The sequence below is a fragment of the Aotus nancymaae genome, unplaced genomic scaffold (genome assembly GCF_030222135.1).
Source record: "Aotus nancymaae isolate 86718 unplaced genomic scaffold, 86718_ANA_hifiasm-v0.15.2.pri h1tg000016l, whole genome shotgun sequence".
Lineage (NCBI taxonomy): Eukaryota > Metazoa > Chordata > Mammalia > Primates > Aotidae > Aotus > Aotus nancymaae.
Genome location: NW_026988428.1, coordinates 59,676,171 through 59,701,483, shown reverse-complemented (window position 1 = coordinate 59,701,483; position 25,313 = coordinate 59,676,171). Strand labels below are relative to the sequence as shown.

The window sequence follows — 25,313 nt, the reverse complement described above, 5'->3', positions numbered from 1 at the left end:
TACCAAAGATGTATTCTGTTCATTTACTAACAAATTAATCATTTATCTTAAGACTGAATGAATGAGATATTAAGACTGGTTCAAGCAGCATTTGAAGAACAGGATTTATACAGGAAATTTAACAACGTGGAGTGTTAAACTAAAAGCACTAGGTTAGAGACAAAACTTGTTAATATCCTACAGGGTAATTATATTGTTTGAGGTTATCTTTTCTAACAGAATTATTTGCATCTCTTCAGGGGAAAAAAATATATGAATTAATATGTAACTTGATTACATCTGAGACTTTTATTCAACAGTAAACAGTGAATCAAATAAAGTACATTCTCCTAAGTACTCCTGAGGTAGGCACATTAAACAATGTCATCACAGGCGCTGAAAAGACACACTGCCTGCATTTTTCCTTATTTCCAAGTTTTGTATTTTTTAAAAACTAATCCATAGGAGGAACAGCATTCCAGGCAGAAACCATGGACTATATCCCTCTAATAGGCAAAGAATGTCCTTTCCCACATGTACTCACACGTTCTTCTATACTTTATTGTAAAGTTTGGTGTAAATAAATATCTGAGGGTAAACTAGAGAAGCTTGAAAATTTATTTTGGAAAGAAAATAGGAATTGAGTCTGGGATATGATTTGAGTTACATTTTTAAAAACACTACTCCTACCTGCTGAATTAAAAACTCATTAAAGAAAAGAACAAGAGTGGAAGCTAGAAGACCATTTAGGAGACTATTACAGTGATCCAGGCAAAGTAACAAGTAAATATATAATTTGTCAAATGTAAAACGTGCTAGGAATAAAAATAAAGCAGACTATGATAAGGTGGATGGAGAAGATGTCAGCATTGTTTGGAAAGGCTTCTCTGATAAGGTAATACTTGAACAGAGAGACGTGAAGGCTATAAAGAAAACCATGCAGTATCCGAGGGAATCTGAGTACTCCAGACATTGGAAAAAAGAAAAACGATTGAGGAAAAAGAGGCAAGGAAAGAAGAGGAAGAAGGGACTTAAGAGAACACAGTTTAAGAAACTGGCTTTTAGTGTAGGTCAGATGAGAAGCCACTGAAGGTTCTGGAACAGAAGAATGACACGACCAGCTTTAAGTTTCAATCAGATCACAGCGGCTGCAATAGGGGGAATGGTCTGCACATGGACAATGATAAAAAGATTAGTTAGAAGATACGTTAGTATTACAAGAGAGAAGTAATGATAATATACAATAGATTGATAGTGGTGACCATGATGATAAATGGTTGAAATCTGGATATTCTGAAGGTATAGCCAACAAATCCTGCTAAACAGATATTGAGTAAGTACCAAAAGGAATGAGTAGGTTTTGGTCTTAGCAATTAGAAACATGGAGTTGCCATTTACTGAGTTAGGGAAGATTGCAGAAGAAATAAATAAGGAAATTTAGGAAGAAGCAAGGAGACAATTTATTTAAAAAGTTAAATATCTCAATTCTGGATTACAGGATTCTAAATGTAATTCAAATGTAATTATTATAACAAAAATTAGAATAACCAGTTCCTAAAATGTATCCATCAGAAACAGTATTTATCACCAAATTGTTTGAGCCTCAAACTACTAATCCTCAGGGCTGCTCACAGATTCACACTTTTCAAAATGGCCATCTTCATTATTTCAAACCATGTTGGTCAGTTTTACATATTTAAGCAAGTATCTGATTCTTCATAAGATACTCATTATGTGCTTTTTGAAATTATAGTAACATGCTTCATCAAAAGGGCTTACATTTTAAATTTTAAGTTCAATCAGCTTACCTGAAGTTCTCTGTATCTATCTTGAAAAGAAATGGCTTCTTGCTCTTTTTCTTTTAGAAAGCCTTTTTCTAAAACATTATGCTTTTCCATCAACGATTCCACATCCTAAAAGAAAAATCCAAATACGAGCTTTGTAATATTTAAAGGCATAAAATATATTTAATTTTTTCAATGAACATATCAGAAAACATTTATCTGAGAAAGAATCCATGGAAAGTATGGTTTAAAATCTAACAATATTATAACTGTTATGCTTCATTCTAATTTCTAGGCCAATATCAAACATGGACATAACAATTACTCATTCCAATAAATGAATATGAGCATCTCAACTAATTTCATCAACATAATTGATCTCTACATACACTTTCTATAAACTTGCTAAGCTCTTTTGAAAGATATATTCATAGAGAAGAAAGCGTAAGTAAAGAATTTACTAAAATGGCTGTATACCTAAGTACTCTTGTCAAATATCCCATGATGCCTGACTTCCTATAGGGAGAAGTCAATGTTGCAAAATTTCACCTATTCATAAGAAATACAACATTATCTACTTTCAAAGTAAATAAAAATAACCAAAAAAGAGGCCATAGAGGAAAAAACCTAGTAAAAGATGTTCATATCTTTAAAAGTACATACGTAAAACATATTTCTTATCAAAGGCTTTTCCAAGTGATAAGCTTATGACTGTTTTAAACCTATGGCCAAGGGAGAAAGGTATCTTCTTCCTCTGATGAGTTTTTAGGCAGAGTTTGAGATTATATCAAATTTCTAATATTTGCAATTCAAACATTTCTCAGGCAAACGCAAATATACCTTTTTAATTCTCTGTTTTTCTTCTTCAGATACTTTGAGTTTAATCTCCAGACTCGAAATTTTTTGCTGAAGTTGTATGTTAGATACATTGGCTCCAGGATCCTCACAATCATCCACAAGGGCAATTGTTCCATTACTTTTTTCATTGGTTAAACCCAATGGAAAAAGTGAGATATCTAGATGAGTGTGTGTTGATTGCTGAATCTAAACCACATTAAAAAAAAAAAAAAAAAAGAAATACAAGAGAGGAAAGTTTACACTATACCAATAATGAAAACATCCAAAGGGCACTAGAAACCACATTTGGAAATTAAGTTGTTGAAAAGGTTCTGAAATTATTTCACCCTTTAAGTAAATCAAAAGAAGACCTCAAACTGTTACAACAATTTGATCTTTGCTGTAAGAAACAAAATTTCCTCTTAATTTTAAAATCTAAAGTATTCATTATTTTGCTAGCAATGCACTAAAAAGCTTAAAACTTTTTCCTATGTTTAAAAATGCATGAGTAAGGATAGACATATCTGGTTAATGGTTCTTAAATTTATACACCGACAGAGAATTTGTTTATATTTTGAACTGTAAATCAAAATTTGCAATTTATCAATGACCTCTATTGATAATCACTTTCTCACAAAATTAACAGGTGACTCAAAATTGCATACAGCACTTTAGAAATTGGCACTACCTCCAGCAGTTAGCACAAATGCTTGGTTTAAAAATTATTTGAATGAATAAACCTTGTAACTGCTATCTTTTTGGTTTTCACTCTAAAATTGAAATAGTTGCTTGAGTACCTGAAAATATGTGATAAGATTCACTGAAAAGACACACACTTATTCTTTTTTGTATTATTTTCCCTTTTGTAGTTCAAGATTTGGAATGCAAAGCCAAATTATTTTAATAAATGAGATACTCGAATCATACTTTGGTAACTAAGGCTACTTAAATATTGTACAATTGTGCCACAAAACAAACATATCTAGTTTTTTGATTTCTAAGTATTAGCATCAAAATTAGAAAACCTATGCAGAAATACTTTTTTTAGACAAATAGGCTAAAAAAGAAATTTTAAAAGCAACTATTAAATTAGCAGGCATTTTTTTACGTATGCAAACTGCCTTTAAAAATATGCTTGTCTGGCTGGGCATGGTGGCTCACACCTGTAATCTCAGAACTTTGGGAGTCTGAGGTGGGCAGATCACCTAAAGTCAGGAGTTCAAGACCAGCCTGACCATAAGAGACATGAAGAAACCCCTTCTCTACTAAAAATACAAAATTAGCCAGGTGAGGAGGTGTATATGCCTATAATCCTAGCTATTTGGGAAGCTGAGGCAGGAGAATTGCTTGAACCCAGCAGGTGAAGTTGTGGTGAGCCAAGATCATGCCATTGCACTCCAGCCAGGGCAACAAGAGTGTAACTCAGTCTCAAAAAAAAAAAAAATGCTTGTCTTTACCTGTGCTTTAGAAATAGTTTGACTCACAGTGCTGTTCTCTGCATGTGTATTCTCTGATGATAAAATAATGGCATCAGAAGAGAGGCAGCCAATGGCAGAAGAGTGGTCATGGTCCAGTACAATCTCAGGAGAAGATGGTGAAAGATGGACTCCAGATACTAAAGAAAAACAACAAAAAGGATAGGATTATTAAAGAGAAACAGAGGAAACAGGTTGAAGGGAAGAAAGAGGTGAAACAGAGAAAAGGAAAAAAGTAAAAGTAAAAGCAATGAGAGTGAAAAATCAGGATTCTATGACTATTCCTCAGGGCACAATCTCTGAAAGCTAAAACTACTGTTTTTAAATTTAACATGACATTTCCATGTGAGACCCAGGCAAACAAAATAGTTTTATAACATCTTAGTGTTTACATACTAACAAAGTACCATAAGAAGTACATTTCCAACATAGAGAAAATACTCATATATATTATATATTCATTCATTTCATTCAGAAAAATCCATTTAATTTTTAAAAAGCACTAGAGTGCCTACCAGTGCCAGACATAGGCATTAGGGACTGAAGAGACAGCAGTGAGCAAGACAGATGCACTCATGTATTCAATGGCTTTATGACTCAGTAGGCAAGTCAATCAATTAATATTTATTACAATAAAATGAGTAAGGGAAAAGAACAATTACTTTGAAACAACTAATCCAACACTATCTGCATTAAGGTCTTCTTTTGTTACAACCACAAGATTTTTCGTGTTATTGTCGACGTAGAAAAATAGTAATTTTTCTTTTCTTTTTCAATTAGCTTCAAACAAATCATTAGATTGTGATTAGAGCTCAAATATAAAGGCCCTGAAAGTCAAATATCAAATATGACATATGATAAAAGTATGGATATTAACAAGATAAACAGGTTGCATACATATTACTTGATTTTTAAATGTTCTTTCTAAAAATTCAAGTATGTTTGGATTATGTGTTTTAAAATTTAAGGAGAGAGTCATTTTTTCTGCAGCCCATTTATACGTTTCGACTTTCTAAACTATGAAGACCTTTATTCTACATTGGCATCAGTAGCAACATCAGTGAAGTTCTACCATAAATTCTGGAAGGCAGCTCACAATGGAAATTACATGTTTCCCTGAAGAAAGACATTTATAAGGCCATTAGATATTAAACTAACAAATATATCAACTTCTGGTTGATATTCTAAGGGTGCATTTATCTTATACACACTTCAATTATGCAGCAATATTGTATTTTTGAGGTATTACCTGCCACACTATATAATTAATATAGTCTAGCTTCACCCATAGGCATTTCAATTCTTTAACTCAAATACAGAAAACTGAAATCTTAATTTATGTTTGTACTTGGTATCCTTACTTCAGAAATTATTTTTTTCTAATCTTCACTATTCTATAAAAGTAGATTTAATAGTATTTGATTAACAGTATGTCTGATAGGACAAGTAGTATCTTCAATAACAGAGCCAATGGAGTGACAAGGATTGGGTAGAGGAAGAAGAAAATGGAGACAGGGATTATGAACTGTTCAAGAAGTTTTTTCTATGCTATAAAAGTAGAATAGTGAAAATAGTTCTTCAAAACGTCAAAATATTCCCATTTCTAATTCTGTATTATAATTTACAACAAAAATATTACTAATAAATTTTTAAAGGAATGAAAGTAACTACTATGGTGGAGTGAGAAGGAATACAGCCTTATGATTAAGAGCATAGACTCTAGAATCACACTGCCAGACCAAGTATAGAACAACAGGCAAGTTACTGAACTTCTCTGTGCCTCAGTTTCCTCATCTAGAAGATGGGCAGAGATTTTGCTAAGGTTTAAACTGTGTAAAACATGTAAAGCATTTAGGACAGTGTTGATATTTTATTAAAGATTAAAATTTATAGGGCAAGTATGTTTATTTAAAAGTATATATGTGGCTATGATCCTGTATTCAAGAAACTATCAACAGTTTCATTCTGATCTAACACCTATTTTAATATTTATTTATGTTATTCATATTTATAGGCATAAGATGTCATGCTGTCACAAGTTAAATTCTCACCTGTAACATTAAATGTTCAAGTGTATCATGTTAGGGAAAAAGGAAGGAAAGTGGGTAGAATACAGGAAGAGTGGGAGCAAGTGAGAAAGAAAAGAGGAAAAGAAAGGGAGAGGTTGAAGGACAGCAGAGAGAGGGAATGAAGGTACCCTGAATCTCATACTAGCTACTACCACATTATGACCTTTTCTCTTCAAAACCAAAGTTCTTAAACAGTTCATAATCCCTGTCTCCATTTTCTTCTTCCTTGACCCAATCCTCATCACTCCACTGGATCTGTTATTTATGATACCACTTGTCCTATCAGATACTATTAAATCAAATAAACACTTCTGATCTTATCTTTCTTTAGTTCGCCAGAGAACATGATAATGACCCTCCATTTTTTTTTAAGCTCCTTCTTTGGTGCCTGTTACATGTGATCTACTAGATTTTTTTTTTTTAGACAGAATCTCGCTCTGTCGCCCAGACTGGGGTGCAGATTCAGGCTCACTGCAACTTCTGCCTGTGCGGTTCAAGCAGTTCTGCCTCAGCCTCCTGAGTAGCTGGTATTATAGGCATGCGCCACCACACCTGGGTAATTTTTGTATTTTTAGTAGAGACAGAGTTTCCCCATGTTGGTCAGGCTGATCTTGAACTCCTAAGCTCGTGATCCACCCGCCTCAGCCTCCCAAAGTGCTGGGATTACAGGCGTGAGCCACTGCGCCTGGCCAATCTCCTTGATTTCTACCTAATACCCTGACTACTATTTTCTTGATTCCTTTTCAGCCTTTTCTCCAATAAACTTCAAGTTTCATTATTTCCTATATCTTCTGATCTTCTCACTGTACACAATATTCTAGATTACCACTTTCAAAAGCCATTATTTAAATTACCACCTCTAAGCTAATGATATCCAAATCTACATCTCCAGGATAAATCACTCTGCAGAATTCTAGATCTATATACTCACCTTACTACCAGATAGCTCCATTCAGCTGTCCAACAGGTACACCAGACTTACCCATCATTTCATCTCAGTTAATGATACCTCAAAAAAACCATTTGCTCAAGCCAGAAATGATACCACTAAGTACTAACTTCACTCCAGTCACACCATACTACTAACATTCCCTGACTATATCATGTTTGTTCAGTACCTCTGTGACCTCACAATATTATTGTCTAGGTAACAGCCATAGACATTGGAGTCAGAAATTGACTCAAATTTAAACATTAACAATTTATGCATTATGCAACCTTAGGTAAATTACAATAATTCTCCAAGCCAAAGTTTCTTCTTCTGAAAATGGGGAAATAGGTAGCTCAAAATGATGTTATACAGCTTAAATGAGATGATGTATACCAACCACCAGCTCAGTGACAGGTACATGGTAAACATTCAGTAAATGGAATCTGTTACTGAAGTTATCAGTTGGCAACATTCAAAACAAGCTTTTCCAGCACAATATAATTCTAATTTTCCATTATCTATTAAGATACTAAAATATTTCTAAGAAATAGTGACAAACCAAATGGGATACATTTAAAGTAGTAATTAGAAAGAAACTTTATAGCCCTGAACACTTCAATCAAAAAACAATGAATTAAATTCCCAGCTCAAACTAAAAAAGAAACAAATAAGAAAATTTAAAAAGTAGAATAAGGGAAATAATAAAAATACTGCATTCATTGAAGTATATTAATAAGAAAAAAACAATACATATAATTAATCAAAATCCTGGATTTCAAATGAAAATTAAACAAAATAGTAGCTAACAATAAAAGGGAAAGAACTTAAGTATACAAAATTAAATGACAAGAAGAAAATAGCTATTAAAACAAAAGAAATTAGGAGAGAGACCCAAGATGGCCGATTACTAGCAGCTCAGAATTGTAGTTCCCAGTGAAAGCGCAGAGAACGAGAGGACGCCACACTTTCAGATGAATTTTTGTTGCTCACGGACCAGGAGATTCCCAGCGGAGGAGCCCCACGGGTCGCCAGCACGACTTGTGGCCAGCACGGCAGTTCCCGGTGCAGAGTAAACGGGACTGGGTCCCCTTTTGGTCGATGTTCGGAGCTTCGGGAAAGCAGAGTCGCCTATTTGGCTGATTGAAAAAAGGACTCAAGAAGGAAGCCAGACGGGAGATTCCCGGGCAGAAAAACATCATCAATCTTAATGCCGCTGTTTTAGCTGGCGCAGTGGGTTGCTCAGATTCCGGCACTGGGAATCAACAAGTTGGACGTCCACTCAGAGACCTAATTTGAAAGTCGGTAATTACAAAGACGACAGGTGGATAAATTTACAATTATGGGAAGAAACCAGCGTAAAAAGGCTCAGAATACCCAAAATCAGAATGCCTCTCCCTCCACAGGGGATCACAGTTCCTCATCAACAAGGGAACAAGGCCTGATGGAGAATGAGTGCATTCCATTAACAGAATCAGCCTTCAGAAGGTGGATAATAAGAAACTTCTGTGAGTTAAAAGAACATGTTCTAGCCCAATGTAAAGAAACTAAGAACCTTGAAAAAAGGTTTGATGAAATCCTAATGAGAACAGACAATTTAGAGAGGAATAGAAGTGAATTAATGGAACTGAAGAATACAATATGAGAACTCCACGAAGTATGCACAGGTTTTAACAGTCAAATTGATCAAGCAGAAGAAAGGGTATCAGAGGTCGAAGACCAACTTAATGAAATGAAACGAGAAGACAAGATTAGAGAAGAAAGAGTAAAAAGGAATGAGCAAAGTCTCCAAGAATATGGGACTATGTGAAAAGACCTAATTTACATTTGATAGGTGTACCTGAATGTCACGAAGAGAATGAATCCAAGCTGGAAAATATTCTTCAGGATATGATTCAGGAAAATTTTCCTAACCTAGTAAGGCAGGACAATACTCAACTCCAGGTAATACAGAGAACACCACAAAGATATTCCTCAAGTAGGGCAACCCCAAGACACATAATCGTTAGATTCACCAGAGTTGAAACAAAGGAGAAAATTCTAAGGGCAGCTAGAGAGAAAGGTCAGGTTACCCAAAAAGGGAAGCCTATCAGACTCACAGTAAATCTCTCAACAGAAACCTTACAAACTAGAAGAGATGGGGGTCAATATTCAATATCCTCAAAGAAAAGAATTTTCAACCCAGAATCTCTTATCCAGCCAAACTAAGCTTCATAAATGAAGGAAAAATAAAATTTTTCACGAACAAGCAAGCAAGCACTCAGAGATTTCATCACCACTAGGCCTGCTTTACAAGAGCTTCTGAAAGAAGCACTATACACAGAAAGGAACAACCAGTATCAGTCATCCCAAAAACTTACCAAAAGGTAAAGAGTATCTCCATAATGAAGAATCTATATCAACTAATGGGAAAAATAGCCAGCTTGCACTAAACGACAATATTAAACTCACAAATATCAGTATTAATCCTAAATTTAAATGGATTAAATACAGGCAAATTGAATAAAAAGTCAAAACCCATTGGTACGCTGTATCCAGATCCATCTCATAAGCAAGGACACACTAAGACTCAAAACAAAGGGTTGGTGGAAGACTTACCAATCAAATGGAGAGCAAAACAAAACAAACAAACAAAAAAAAAAAACGGGAGTTGTAACTTTCATCTCTGACAAAATAGACTTTAATAGTAACAAAGACTAAAAGAAACAAAGAAGGACATCACATAATGGTAAAAGGATCAATGCAACAACAGGAGTCAATGATCATAAATATATATGCACCCAATATAGGAACACCCAGATACATAAGACAAGTTCTTAATGACATAAAGAGACTTGGACTCCCGCACAATAAGAACGGGAGACTTTGACACCACATTGTTAATATTCGATGGATCAACAAGATAGAAAATTAACAGGGACATCTATGATTCGAACTCAGACCTGGAACAAGTAAACTCAGTGAATATTTATAGAATTCTTCACCCCAGGTCCACAGAACATACATTTTTCTCAGTATCACATTACACCTATTTTGAAAGTGACCACATAATTGGAAGTAAATCACTCTTCGGCATTTACATAGCATTTCACAGACTTTTTTTTTTTTTTTAAAGATGCATTTTTTTTTTTTTTGAAAGAGAGAGAGAGAATAGGAAGGAGGAAAAAGGAAGAGAAAGAGAGAGAGAGAATGGGGAGGAGGGAGAAGGAAAAGAAAGAGGGAGAGAGAATGGGAGTATTGCTTTCTTGCCCAGGCTAGAATGCAATTTAGTAATGGGTATTGAAAAGCTCTTTTATACTGATAATTATACTTAATGATGTAGTCAGGAAGGAATAAGGGAAGATGATAACAAACAAACAGCCAACCAATATTTAATTTAAACCTATGAAATGCTATGCGATTACTGAGGAGTGATTTACTTCCAATTATATAGTCACCTTTGGAATAGGTGTGAGGTGGTAATGTATGTTTTGTGTATTTGAAGTGGAGAGTTCTATAAATGTTTATTAAGTTTACTTGTTCCGGGTCTGAGTTCAAGTTCTGAATAGCCTTGTTAATTTTCTATCTCGTTGATCTATAGAATCGTTAGCTCTTCTTGTTACATTGATCCTTTTGCCATTATGTAATGTTATTCCTCGCCTCTTTTGATCTTTGTTGCTTTAAAGTCTACTTTATCAGAGGCGAGAATTGCATCTCCTGCTTTTTGTTTATTAGTTTATTTTTACTCTCTGTTTGATTGGTAAATCTTCCTCCTTCTCTCTGAGTCTTTGTGTATTGTTGCATGTAAGATGGGCCCGGATGCAGCATACCGATGGGTTTTGGCTTTTTATCCAATTAAAATATATATAGGTTTAATACCGGCGTTTGATGCTAGCTGGCTGTTTTGCCCATTAGTTGATGTAAATTTTTTATTGTGTTAAAGTTCTTTGCTTTTTGATATATTTTTGGAAAGGCTGATATTGGTTGTTCCTTTATATGTATAGTGCTTCTTTCAGAAGCTCTTGTAAAGCAGGCCTGGTGGTGGTGAACTCTCTAAGTACTTGTTTGTTCGCAAAAGATTTAATTTTTTCCTTCGCTCATAAATTTTAGTTTGGCTGGATAGGAAATTCTGGGTTGAAAGTTCTTTTCTTTAAGGATGTTAAATATTGGTCCCCACTCTTTTCTGGCTTGTAGGGTTTCTGCTGAGAGATCTGCTGTAAGTCTGATAGGTTTCCCTTTATGGGTAACCTGACCTTTCTCTCTGGCTGCCCTTAGTATTTTCTCCTTCATTTCAACCCTAATAAATCTGGCAATTATGTGCCTTGGGGTTGGTCTTCTTGAAGAATATCTTTGTGGTGTTCTCTGTATTACCTGGAGTTGAATATTACCCTGCCTTGCCAGGTTGGGAAAGTTTTCCTGAATGATATCCTGAAGAGTATTTTCCAACTTGGATTCATTCTCTTCATCACATTCAGGTACACCTATCAAACGTAAATTAGGTCTTTTCACATAGTCCCATATTTCCTGGAGACTTTGCTCATTCCTTTTCATCCTTTTTTCTGCATTCTTGTCTTCTCGTTTCATTTCACTGAGCTGGTCCTCGACTTCTGATATCCTTCCTTCTGCTTGATCAATTCGACTGTTTAAACTTGTGCATGCTTCGCGAAGTTCTCGTGTTGTGTTTTTCAGCTCCATCAATTCACTTATATTCTTCTCTAAATTGTCCATTCTCGTTAACAGTTCGTCAAACCTTTTTTCAAGGTTCTTAGTTTCTTTGCATTGGGTTAGAACAAGTTCTTTTAATTCACAGAAGTTTCTTATCACCCACGTTTTGAAACCTGCTTCTGTTATTGGAACACACGTGTAATCTATTAAGCCTTGTTCCGTTACTGATGAGGAATTGCAATCCCCTGTAGAGGGAGAGGCATTCTGATTTTGAGTATTCTCTACCTTTTTACGCTGGTTTCTTCCCTTCATTATATATTTGTCCGTCTGTCGTCTTTATAATTACCGGCTTTCTAACTGGGTCTCTGACGTCCAACTTGTTGATTCCCTGCGCCGAGATCTGAGCAATCCACTGAGCCGGCCAAAACAGTGGTGTTAAGATTGATGGTGCTTTTCTGCCCGGGAATCTCTGGACTCTGCACCAAAAACTGGCGTGCTAAGGCACCAGCAAAACCACCACGCCGGCCACAAGAGTCGCCCTGGCGACCCGTGGGGCTCCTCCACTGGGAATCTCCTGGTCCATGAGCAACAAATATTCGTCTGAAAGTGTGGCGTCCTCTCGTTCTTTGCGCTTTCACTGGGAGGTAGGTGCCCGAGCTGCTAATCATCAGCCATCTTGGATCTCTCTGCCAGCATTTCACAGACTTAAATGAAATATTGGTTGGCTGTTTGTTTGTTATTTTCTTCCCTTATTCCTTCCTATCTCCGCTATTAAGCACAATTATCGGCGTAAAAGAGGTTTTTAATACCTATTTTTAGATTGCATTCCAGCCTGGGCAATAAAGCAAGACTTCTGTTCTCTCTCTCCTTTTCTCTTTCTTTCTTTCTTAAAATAAATAAATAAATAAATAAAACAAAAGAAATTAGAAAGTAATAAGGCTCTTCTACAGACTTCAAAGCAAATCAAACATTTAGAAAAATGAAAAAACTCCTACAGAAATGTAGTTACTAAAAGTTGATGTTATTAAATATTTTAAAACTTTTAAAAATAAATTTTCTTGTGAAAAAAATAAAGTTAGACAACTACTCCACAAAGAAAGCATTAGGATCAGATTATTTCAAGAGGATTTCTACCAAACATACAAACACTAGTTAAACCCAATATTCTAAAATTGAAAAGGAAGAACACTAAAAATGAAGGAAAACTTCATTAACATCACTAAAATGTAACGTAACATTAATAGTAACACCTTATAGAGACATTAAAAATCAGAAAAATTCAAGATTTTCAGATTAGAGTATCACTTATAAATAATGAAGTATATATTCTAAATAAAATATTAACAGTATGAATCCAATACCATATTAAAATGATATGAAGTGAACCAAGAGAACTTAGTCCAGGAATCCAAGACTGGTTATCTATCACAGAATTCATTAATACTCCAAATTAAAACACTTAAAGAGAAACATTATTATCTCCAAGACTCTGGAAATGCCTGTGATAAAACTGAACACCATTTCATTTAAAAACAATCAGGAAAATAGAAACTGATGGATACTTTTTTTAACATAATAAAATATATAAACCTCAGCCCTAAGGGCAGCATCTTAAGGGGAAAAGATTAAAGGTGTTTCTGTAAAGATAAGGAATAAGATAAGGATGCCCACTATCTCTGTAACTTTAAACATTGTACTAAAGGCACAAATCAATGCAATTAAATAAAAGAAATAAAATAGCATAAAACAACAATTTCATGTTTCTATCACGAGAATACATTTAAAATTAACTCAAATAATAAAAACATTCAGTAAAGAAGCAGGATATAAACTTAACAAGCAGAAATCAATACAATTCATATGTAAAAACAATAACCATTTAGAGAACGTAATGGTAGAGACAAAACGTTTTCACTGCAATAGACACAATACAGTACATAAGAATAAATTTAGCATGAAATGAGGAAAACTTTAAAACACTCCTGAAAGACACAAAAATAGACCTAAACAAAGGTAAAGATATCTTGTAATAGGACAGAACATCCAGAAATCATAAAGATTCCAGTCCATTCTTAATTAACTTATATATAGGCTTAACACAATCCCATTAAGTTTTTATAATGAAGCTAGATAAATGGGCATTAAATGTCTCATGAAAAAAGTGAACTTGAAAGAACAGAACAAAACTAAAAGAGAAAAACTATATGGGGAATACCATTCCCTCTTATTCAAATATACTAAATTAAACTAAATTAAAACATACTACTATCTTATTAAAATATGCTGTATTAAATTATGTTATAGAACCTCTATAAAAGATGGTATATTATTTGGGGTAGCAATTAACAGACCAGAACACATCAGAAAGTCCAAAAACAGATCCAAGTATGTGTGAAGCAAGTATGTGATAAAAGCAGCATTTCAAATCACTGAGTCAAAGATAGGCTTGTTAATAAATAGTGCTAGAACAATTGATTAGTTGTTTGGAAAAAATGCATTAAATAAAATTAAACTCATATCTCATATCATACACAAAAAGAAACTCCAAATAGGATCAGGGATCTAAACAATTTAAAAATGAGATCATATACTCTAGGAGAAAACATGAGTGAGTTCTTTACCTTAGACATAAGAAAGGGCTTTCTAACTCTGGCTAGATTATAGATACAACACAAGGAAAGACTAATTTCAATATAGAATATACAAAACAACAGTAAACCTTAACAGATGCATTCAGCAGACTGGTTTGCAGTGAATTTTCATTTCTTTCCTTCTCACCATCTTGTAAAAATCCCAGCACTTGAATTGTTATTACTTTAAATGTTCTGTATTTGTATCTGTTTTTATTAGCCAATTAGTGGGATTTTATGCCAGTTGTTAAAATGAGCATTGATGTACCCATTTTTTTTAAATGGCAAGGCACAGCCTTTGCCCAAAACTGTCATCTAACGTTTGTCATTCCAGTTTGAGTTAACATGCTAAGCATTTTTTAAAAGAAGCTTTGTAATAAAACATTCTTAAAAAGTGAAGGGAAAAAAAAAAAGAATATACAAAACATTTTTTCTGTCAAGAAATGACCCTAAAAAATATAAAAACTAATAAACTAGGGAAAAAATCTAATATGTGTAACATGTATCACAGATAAGGGCCAATATTCCTAATAAATAAAGAACATTTAAAACCTGGTTGGGGGGGTAGGCAGAGAAGTGTTGAAGGAAAAAAAACATCCTACAGAATAATGAGCAAAAGATATGAGCAATTTACCAAATGAAAATATACAGAAGGCCCTTAAATACATGAAAAGACAAAGATACATACATCTACTTATTTGCTGTAAAGGAAACATATGAAGGATAAAGCCAAAAACAAACAGGACTGATAGTGGAAGACAGACAGGATTGAGTTAGAAAGATAAGAAATGAATGGCAAGAAATCTCTCTTCTCCGAATATAGGTTTTAATACAGTTCTCAACTTTTGTCACCATATTAATGTTTCTCATACTCAACAAAAGAAAAATGAAATCAACACGTAGGGGAACGAAAAATCCTAAAACAGGATACAAAGAACTTGCAAATGAATAACCTGATAACGTAACACAGTATGAGAGAGCGAAGGGTAAGAACTAACCCAAGTTACTAATATGGGACATAGTACTTTGACTGAATGCCCTCAGTGTAAGAACAAGAAGAATGCTAAATAAACACTAAGGAGAATAAAAAAACAATGAGAAGGAAAAAGAAGAAAATGATAAAGTGGTAAATGTGGTAAAATGTTAACCTTTGAAGAAAATGAAGGATATATGGGAATTATTTGTCCATTTCTTGAAGTTTTTCTGTAAGTCACAACAAAAGTAAAGAGGAAACAACAAAAGGGAAATTATATAATAAAAAAGAAACAACACATCTGAAGAACTACTCATCAGAGGAAAAATAACTTGGTCTCAACAAAATCCTTCCCTAGGCAAAACTGCTAAATAGATTTGCTACCACTAAAACTATATATTGGAATGTTTCCAGCAGTTACTGTTCATAACAGCAAATAAGTGGCAACAGTCTAAATACCTATTCACATTAAATGGGTACCTGAGTTGTGGCATAATCATAAACTGGAATATTATTTAGCAGTGAAAATAAAGAAACAACAGATTTATGAAACAACATGGCTGAATCTTAGAGACAAAAATTTAGGTTAAAAATATAAACCCTGAAGACTGAACAGTATGAACCCATTTTTATAAAGCACATAAACAAGCAAAACTCATATATATATGTGCACATACACACACTATTTTTTTATTTTTAACAAATTAAGGAAATGCTAACATAAAACTGAGGACAGTGGTTCCTCCAGGGACAAAGGCAAAGGGATAGGATAAAAGAAAAATTATAAAATTAGTAACACTCTAGTTCTTAAGTTAAATAGCAGATTCATGTGTGTTATTTTTAAATGTAACAAAGAAAAAATAAAAATAACTACATCTCTTAAAAATATAATTCTAAAGACTTTTGTTTCAATATCCTTCCTAATTGGAATAATCAACCCCTGGAGTCCTGTCAACCCCCCAATCAATGCATGCTCTGGGTTAATAGGATAGGAAAAGATCCAACTTCAAAGTAAAGACTAATAGGAGCCAATAGCTTTTGTAGGAAAAAAAAAAAAAAAAAAAAATCAACAATCAGTAATGGACCAATAAACATGAAATTTCTGGCATCCTGCTAATCAGACCAATATGACACATGGAAAGCTGAACATAAAGTGCCTACAATTCATATGCACTTTCAACTTATGTGGCATCAGTGGAATTTTCAGAAAGTTGAATTTGATACCATGTTTACTAAGTGTTTCATTAACCACATCCAATTTTCAAAATAAAATGGGAAAACAAATGAATAGCATCTGTGAAAGAAAGGATAGCATATAACTTCTCTCTAAATGAGAACTAGATTTTTTTTCAGTTAAACCTCTACATTTTTTGCTATGCTACAACTCACATAGCTTCTGTAATTTATGGTGACTCCCCAACCCCTAGGAAAAAAATCTGTACTGGTAAATATTGTCCACACACATTATAGTAATGATGGTATACATGTTTTAGATGTGTGTGCTTAATGAGAAATTGTAAACATAATTTTAAAATTATGAATTCTAACAGATAAAATATAATTATCTTCTCACTTAGTCACGGTACAATTTTTAAAGTTTCAAAAGTGCTTACAGTATTCTTCGGTCTACTAAAAACTGTCTAGCGTCAGTCCTCATGCCTAAAATCTTTAAATTTAGGAGATCGGGTGTACCCAACACCACCTATTTCCATGAAAAAACAGCCAAATTTTTTTTTAAGAAGTAGAAATCTATAAAATGTTGTTTCTTTGGGTATGGTTATTTGTTTGTTTGCTTTTAGGCTTATGCAGGAGTACAGATACAATTTGTTTCATTTTAAATGTGAAATTCTTGGTTTTCTAAAATTTAGAGAATACAAAGTCAGCACAATACTCTATCATAGCTACAAACCAAATCAAAAGTGCAACGAAAGGCAGTTCTTCATTTTTAAGTTTGTAAGGCTAACTAGCAAGTCATTTGGACATACCATTTTTCATTGACAGGTCTCTTCTAAAGCACAAAAAGCTAACTATGTCAAAACACACCACAGCAAAGAAGCACGAAGTTTCTAAACAGTATGCAATTTTTTTTCAATTAATTCTGTTTGTGGTCATTTGTTTCATTTTACATAAACATAAAAACTCTTGTAAATTCTAAGAAATAGGTATAAATAGCCATGCACTTTTACATATACCAAAAAAAAAAATCTGTTTATCTCTGTTAATGATTAAAATAATTCAAGAATATGCCAATAAAATAATGATTTTTATAACCTGTAACTTAGTTTTGGCCTTTAATTTTCATTCAAACACCCTATTATCCAATGCAGATCCTTGTTTTTTATCCCATTCTTTCAGCTTTTAGGTACTTTAGAGGCTGGTCACTACCTGCTTTTACAAACCGTCATCTACACCTCTGATCCCCAAATATACTTTCAGGTCTATGTTGTTGAACCCATATCTCCCTGCTCAATGCTCATTGTTGACGTCTGAAAATCACTCATGTAGGGAAATCACTGTTACAGAAAACAAAGAATTTGCAAGTGCTTATGGACATCCAAATCGCATATCTAAATATGAAGATCTGTTACTAAAAAAATTGAAACTAAGTGTACAGATTTCTTTTAAAACTTATCAAAAATGGTAAAAGTCAGTGTTTAGAAAATCATTGTTTCTATCCAAGGAAGGTTCATTACAGGAAATGACCCTTCATATATAATATATAGGTTTATATATTATGTGTGTAGATATATAGATGCAATATAATGGATTTTTTGGATATATCTAAGATATCTAGGTTGGAAACTGAAGGAAAAGATATATAATAGTTTTTAAAAGGCCAAGATGGAGGAACACAAGAAATAGAAATGATCACTTCCTTAATAGAATGATTATATCATTAAAATTTCTACCATTTTAGTTATTCTTTATAGTTACTGGCATACTATAAATAAAGACTCTACCCCTACTCACTTCTTTGAGGAATAACAGTGTGTTCCTGAGGAATGTTTGGGTGACACTGTATATCACAAATTGTAATGGTCAAATTTTGGAATTACCCAAATAACAAAAGAAATTGTTTTCATTTCTAAAAGAGATGCAGAGGAAGAGACCTCGTAATTCTTTATTTGCATAGTCAACACAAAATCATATAAACATAAATATAACTATAAATTTTTGAATGGGAAAATTAAAACAAAAGAAGCTATTTCATTCCCCATTGCTTCAATATCACAGCAAGAAGAAAATATCACAGCATACAAAAATAAATAAAAGCAGAAATAAATTTACAAAGTAAAATAAAATTTAAAAAATGATATAAGGAATCTAAAAAGTTTGAAGAACGTAGAAGAAATATTTCAAAATCATATCTTTTATCCAAATTTACTATCTAAAAATCTAAGTTTTTTTCTTTAATTCTTGCTCACACTGAGTGAACAAAATTCTAAGCAATTTCTGAAGTGAAAGAAAAAATGTATGTCACACCTTAATTTAAAGTGAGACGTTTCAAACACATCATTTTAAATTGTTAAGTCTCCTGAGTCTCTGGAAACTAGATCCTTAAGAAATTTCTTTAAACTCATTAGAACATAATGACATACTTAAGAAAAAAGTGCCTGTGTTCTTTATCGGACTCACTTATCTTAGCACTCATTCAAAATATAATTGTAGAACAGCACTATATTCAAGACAATATATATACTAATGGAAGATACAGAGCAATCCTTTAAGTTTTAAATTAGAAAACTTTATCCTGAGACTATCACATTGGCATTGAAATAAAAAATAAATAAATTACCATCTAAAGTACTTAATTGTTAGGTATCATGGAAAGACTCAACATTGTTTCTAGTTTGGTATCACCGTTGGAACACTCCAAATAGCAAATGATTAAAACATTAGTGTGCTATACATCATCACAGGTGTTCAATAAATTAATTCATTTTTAAAATTTCATTTAGACATTTCTTGAAAATATTTTAAATATTTTAATATAACATAAAAACATGATTTTCAAAAAAAAGGTAAAATCTTGACTCTCACAGAGATAAAATAGTTATATATTAAAGATTTTATCCAAATTGTACAATAAGGGAACTAGGCAAATGTTATAACCACTTCAAAGGAAAAAAATCATTTAAAATAGGACAAATTTATGGAGAGTAAACAAATGTTGAAATAAATTTCAAATGGAAGTGAAACTCCTTTTTTTCCAAAGGTGCAGAGTCAATCAGAATTTGATGTCTATCAGTTCCTACAACATATGAAGAGCTATAAATATAAAATAGCTCAAAGACAATGAACATGGCTAAAATCGGATAATCCTGAAACTTGTGCTGAATACAGACAATGAATAGTTTTCATTTATGAACAGTTTTCATTTAAAAATATTTTTTTACATGACTGTATTAATCCGTTCTCATACTGCTATAAAGATACTACCTGAGACTGAGTAATTTATAAAGAAAGCAGTTTAGGCCAGGTGTGATGGCTCACTCCTGTAATTCCAGCATTTTGGGAGGCCAAGGCAGGTGGATCACCCTGAGGTCAGGAGTTTGAGACCAGCCTGGTCAACACGGCAAAATCCCATCTTGACTAAAGATACAAAAATTAACCAGGCATGGAGGCACATGCCTGTAATACCAGCTACTTGGGAGGCTGAGCGAGAAGAACTGCTTGAACCCAGGAGGCAAAGATTGCAGTGAGCTGAGATCGCACCACTGCACTTCAGCCTGGGCGACAACAGTGAAACTCCGTCTTTAAAAAGAAAAAAAAAGAAAGCAGGTTTAATTGACTCACAGTTCCACATGGCTGGGGAAGCCTCAGGAAACTTATAATCAAAGCAGAAGGCAAAGAGGAAGCAGGCACGTTTTTCACAAGGCATCAGGAGAAAGCGAGCCAGAGAAGGGGATTTGGAGATCTTGTGAGAACTCATTATCACAAGGACAGCATGGAGGAGGCATCACCTCCATAATCCAGCTACCTCCCACCAGGTCGCTCCCTTGACATAGGGGGATTACAATTCAAGATGAGATTTGGGTGGGGATACAGAGCCAAAGCGTATCAATGACCAAAAAGAATAGCTCAAATTTCTGTTAAGTGAAATGAAAAAAGGGGAAAGAACTGTCACCAACCAGGTACTATGCAATGTTTTTTTGTGTCAACTTATTTCATCCTCACGATAACAACCATTTCATAAATGAAGAATCTAAGATTCTGGGTTTAATTATAAAGTACAAGATTTCACAAACTAGAAGACTGTCAAGGCATGATTAGAATTCATGACTGTTTGACTCCAAAGCTCATATTCTCCACTCCACAAGTACTAAAACTGCAAGTTAAAATCATATTAAGATTTTGGGCATGTATGTGTTACTTTTCTAGTGGGTAAACAATGAAAAATACAGCCAAGGAGCCAGGCACCTGCAAACAAGGAAGCAAGCACAGTGTCCCAGCTACTGGGAAGGCTGAGGTGGAAGGATGGTTTGAGCCCAGGAATTCAAGGCTGCAATGGGCTATAATCACATCACTGTACTCCAGCCTGGGTGGCAGATGAAGACCACATAAGTTAAAAAAGAGATAAAAGCATAAGTCAAAAAAGAAAAGAGAGCATAAGTTAAAAAGAGAGAGATGAAACCTTTAAAAAGAATTTAATGAAACTAATGTTTTCAATAAGATATATATTTAAATTGATAGCAACAACAGAAGTTACTATTCTGTCATTAAAAGCCTAAAGAGAAAGCAAAACATGACTAGCTAGCATATATACAGTGATTTAACAATGCCAATTTAAAGAATAAAAGCAACAGTCCTCAAATAAGCTCTTAACTGTATCCTACTGCCAATAGAAATTAAAAACTTAAGTAAAACAAATTACTTTAAAGTCCCCTTCTGCCTATCCAGTTAGTTATAATGGGAAATCTACTTATAGTATGCAAATATTAGCAAAATGAAACACAATTAATTGTTCTTTCTTCTCTTTCTTTGAGAGAGAAATAAAGTACATCCAAATAAAAAGAAGAAGTCAAACAATCCCTGCTTGCAGACAACATGATTCTATATCTAGAAAACCCTATCATCTCCATCCAAAAGTTCTTTAAGCTGGTAACTTCAGTGAAGTCTTGGGATACAAAAATCACTAGCATTCCTATTACACCAACAACAGTCAAGCTGAGAGCAAAATTAGAAACATAATCCCATTCACGATTGCCACAAAAAGAATAAAATAACTATGAACACAGCTAACCAAGGAAGTCAAAGACCTCTAAAATGAGAACTACAAAACACTGCTCAAAGAAATCAGAGATAACACAAACAAATGGAAAAGCATTCCATGCTCATGGATAGAAAGAATCAGTATCATTAAAATGGCTGTACTGTGCAAAGTAATTCAAACATTCAATGCTATTCATATCAAACTACCAATGACATTCTTAAAGTACTAGAAAAAACTATTTGAAAATTCATATATGGAACCAAAGGAGTTTGAATAGCCAGAGCAATCCTAACCAAAAAGAACAAAACTGGAGGCATTATGCTACCTGACTTCAAATTATACTAGAGGAGTACAGTAACCAAAACAGCATGTTATTGGTACAAAAACAGATACACAGACTGATGGAACAGAAGAGAGAGCCCAGAAGTAAGGCCTCACACCTACAACCATTCGATTTTTTACAAAGCTGACAGAAACAAGCAATTTAGAAAGAAATCCCTATTCAATAAATGGTGCTGGGATAACTAGTTAGCCACATGCAGAAGATTGAAACTGGACCCCTTTCTTTACTATATACCAAAAATTAACTTAAGATGGATTAAAGACTTACATGTAAAACTCAGAACTACAAAAACTCTGGAAGACAACCTAGGCAATACCATTCTGGACACAGGAACAGGAAAACTGTTCATGACAAAGATGCCAAAAGCAACTGCAACAAAAGTGAAAATTGACAAATGGAATCTAATTAAAGAGCTTCCGCACAGCAAAAGAAAAATAGAGTATACAGACAAGCTACAGAATGGGAGGAAATATTTGCAAACTGTGCATCTGACAAAGATCTAATATCCAACATCTATAAGGACCTTATGCAAATTTAGAAGACAAAAAGAGCCCATTAAAAAGTGGGCAAAGGACATGAACACTTTTTTTTTCCTTGAATATCTTTTTTCTTATTACACTTTAAGTTCTGGGATACATGCAGGTTTATTACATAGGTAAACACATGCCATGGTGGTTTGCTGCACCCATCAACCCATCATCTACATTAGGTATTTCTCCTAATACTATCACTCCCCTAGGCTCCCCCCACAACCCCGGAAAGGCCCCCAACTGTGATGTTCCGCTCCCTGTGTCCATGTGTTCTCATTGTTTAACTTCCACGTATAAGTGAGAACATGCAGTGTTTGGTTTTCTGTTCTTGTGTCAGTTTGCTGAGAATGATGGTTTCCAGCATCATCCATGTCACTGCAAAGGACATGAACTCGTCCTTTTTTATGGCTGCATAGTATTCCATAGTGTATATGTGCCACATTCTCTTTATGCAATCTATCATTGATGGGCATTTGGGTTGGTTCCAAGTCTTTGCTATTGTGAACGGTGCTGCAATAAACATACAAGTGTCTTTAGAGTAGAATGATTTATAATCCTTTGGGTATATACCCAGTAATGGGATTGCTGGGTCAAGTGGTATTTCTATTTCTAAATCCTTGAGGAATCACCATACTGTCTTCCACAATGGTTAAACTAATTTACACTCCCACCAATGGTGTAAAAGCATTCCTGGTTCTCTACATCTCCTCCAGCATCTGTTTCCTGACTTTTTAATGACTGCCTTTCTAACTGGCATGAGACGGCATGTCATTGTGGTTTTGATTTGCATTTCTCTAATGACCAATGATACTGAACTTTCTTCACATGTTTGTTGGCTACATAAATGTCTTCTTTTGAGAAGTGTGTTCATATACTTCACCCACTTTTTGATAGGGTTATTTTTTTTCTTGTAAATTTAAATTCCTTGTATATTCTGGATATTAGCCCTTTGTCAGATGAACAGATTGCAAAAATTGTCTCAGTATTAGGTGGCCTGTTCATTTGATGATAGTTTCTTTTGTTTTGCAGAAGCTCTTTAGTTTAATTAGATTCATTTGTCAATTTTGGCTTTTGTTGCCATTGCTTTTGTTGTTTTTAGTCATGAAGACTTTGCCCATGCCTATGTCCTGAATGGTATTTCCTAGGTTTTCTTCTAGGGTTTTTATGGTTTTAGGTCTTATGTTTAAGTCTTTAATCCATATTGAGTTAATTTTTGTGTAAGGTATAAGGAAGGGGTCCAGTTTCTGATTTCTGCATATGATTAGCCAGTTTTCCCAACATCATTTATTAAATAGGAAATCCTTTCCTCATTGCTTGCTTTTGTCAGGTTTGTCAAAGATCAGATGGTTGTGGATGTGTGGTGTTATTTCTGAAGCCGGTGTTCTGTTCCATTGGTCTATATATCCGTTTTGGTACCAGTACCATGCTGTTTTGGTTACTGTAGCCTTTTAGTATAGTTTGAAGTCAAGTAGCATGATGCCTCCATCTTGTTCTTGTTGCTTAGGATTGTCCTGGCTATACGGGCTCGTTTTTGGTTCCATTTGAATTTAAAGTAGTTTTTTTACAAATTCTATGGAGAAAGTTAATGGCAGCTTGATGGGGATAGCACTGAATCTATAAATTACATTGGGCAGAATGGCCATTTTCATGACATTGATTCTTCCTATCCATGAGCATAGAATGTTTTTCCATTTGTTTGTATTGTCTCTTATTTCCTTGATCAGTGGTTTGTAGTTCTCCTTGAAGAGGTTCTTCTCATCCCTTCTAAGCTGTATTCCTAGGTATTTTATTTTTGTTGTAGCAATTGTGAATGGGAATGGGAGTTCACTCATGATTTGGCTCTCTGTTTTTCTATTATTGGTATATAGGAATGCTTGTGATTTTTGCACATTAATTTTGTATCCCGAGACTTTGCTGAAGTTGCTTATCATCTTATGGAACAAGCATATGAAAAACAAGCATATGAAAAGAAAGCTCACCATCACTGATCACTAGAGAAATGCAAATTAAAACCAGAATAAGATACTATTTCATACCAGTCATAATTGCTATTATTAAAAAGCCAAAAAAATAATAGATGCTGGCTAGGTTACAGAGAAAAAGAAACACTTATACACTGTTGGTGGGAGTATAAATTAGTTCAACCACTGTGGAAAGCAGGGTGGCAATTCCTTAAAAAGCTAAAAACAGAACTACTATATGACCCAGCAGTCCCTCATTCCTGGGGATATACCCAAAAGAATATAAATTGTTGTATCATAAAGATACATGAGGCCGGGCGTGGTGGCTCACACCTGTCATCCCAGCACTTTGGGAGGCTGAAGTGTGTAGATCACAAGGTCATTTGAGACCAGCCTGACCAACATGGTGAAACCCCATCTCTACTAAAAATATAAAATTTAGCTGGGTGTGGTGCATGTGCCTGTAATCCCAGCTACTCAGGAGGCTGAGGCAGGAGAATCACTTGAACCCAGGAGGCAGAGGTTGCAATGAGTCGATATTGTGCCACTGCACTCCAGCCTGAGTGACAGAGCAAGACTCCACCTCGAAAAAATTTTAAAAAGACACATGCATGTGTATGTTCACTGCAGCATATCACAATAGCAAAGACATGACAACACCCTAAATGGAAATCAATGGATGGCCTGAATTTTAAAAATGTGCCCCCCCACACACACATATACACACACACCATGGAATACTATGCATCCATAAAAAGGAATGAGATTATGTCCTTTTCAGGAACATGGATGGAGCTGGAGATCATTATTACCCTTAGCAAACTAATGCAGAAACAGAAAACCAAATACTGTATGTTCTCACTTATAAGTGGGAGCTAAATGATGAGAACTCAGGGAGAGAAACAACAGACACTGGTGCCTACCAGAAGGTAGAAGGTGGGAGGAG

The 25,313-nt window shown here is 34.3% G+C and overlaps 1 protein-coding gene across 11 annotated transcripts in view; it reads right to left on the bottom strand.

Moving 5' to 3' along the window:
- CCDC91 (coiled-coil domain containing 91) overlaps positions 1-25,313 on the bottom strand; it is a 388,228-nt gene that overhangs the window by 264,441 nt on the left and 98,474 nt on the right. For 9 of the 11 annotated variants that reach the window (XM_012474260.2, XM_064377392.1, XM_012474261.2 and 6 more), the window contains 3 exons: positions 4,058-4,215; positions 2,604-2,807; positions 1,788-1,892 (listed from right to left, as the gene is read on the bottom strand). In XM_012474260.2, the coding sequence (XP_012329683.2) occupies positions 1,788-1,892; positions 2,604-2,807; positions 4,058-4,215 (467 nt within the window). The remainder of the gene's footprint in view (positions 1-1,787; positions 1,893-2,603; positions 2,808-4,057; positions 4,216-25,313) is intronic. The other 2 variants (XM_021674873.2, XM_064377395.1) reach the window with 1 other exon arrangement.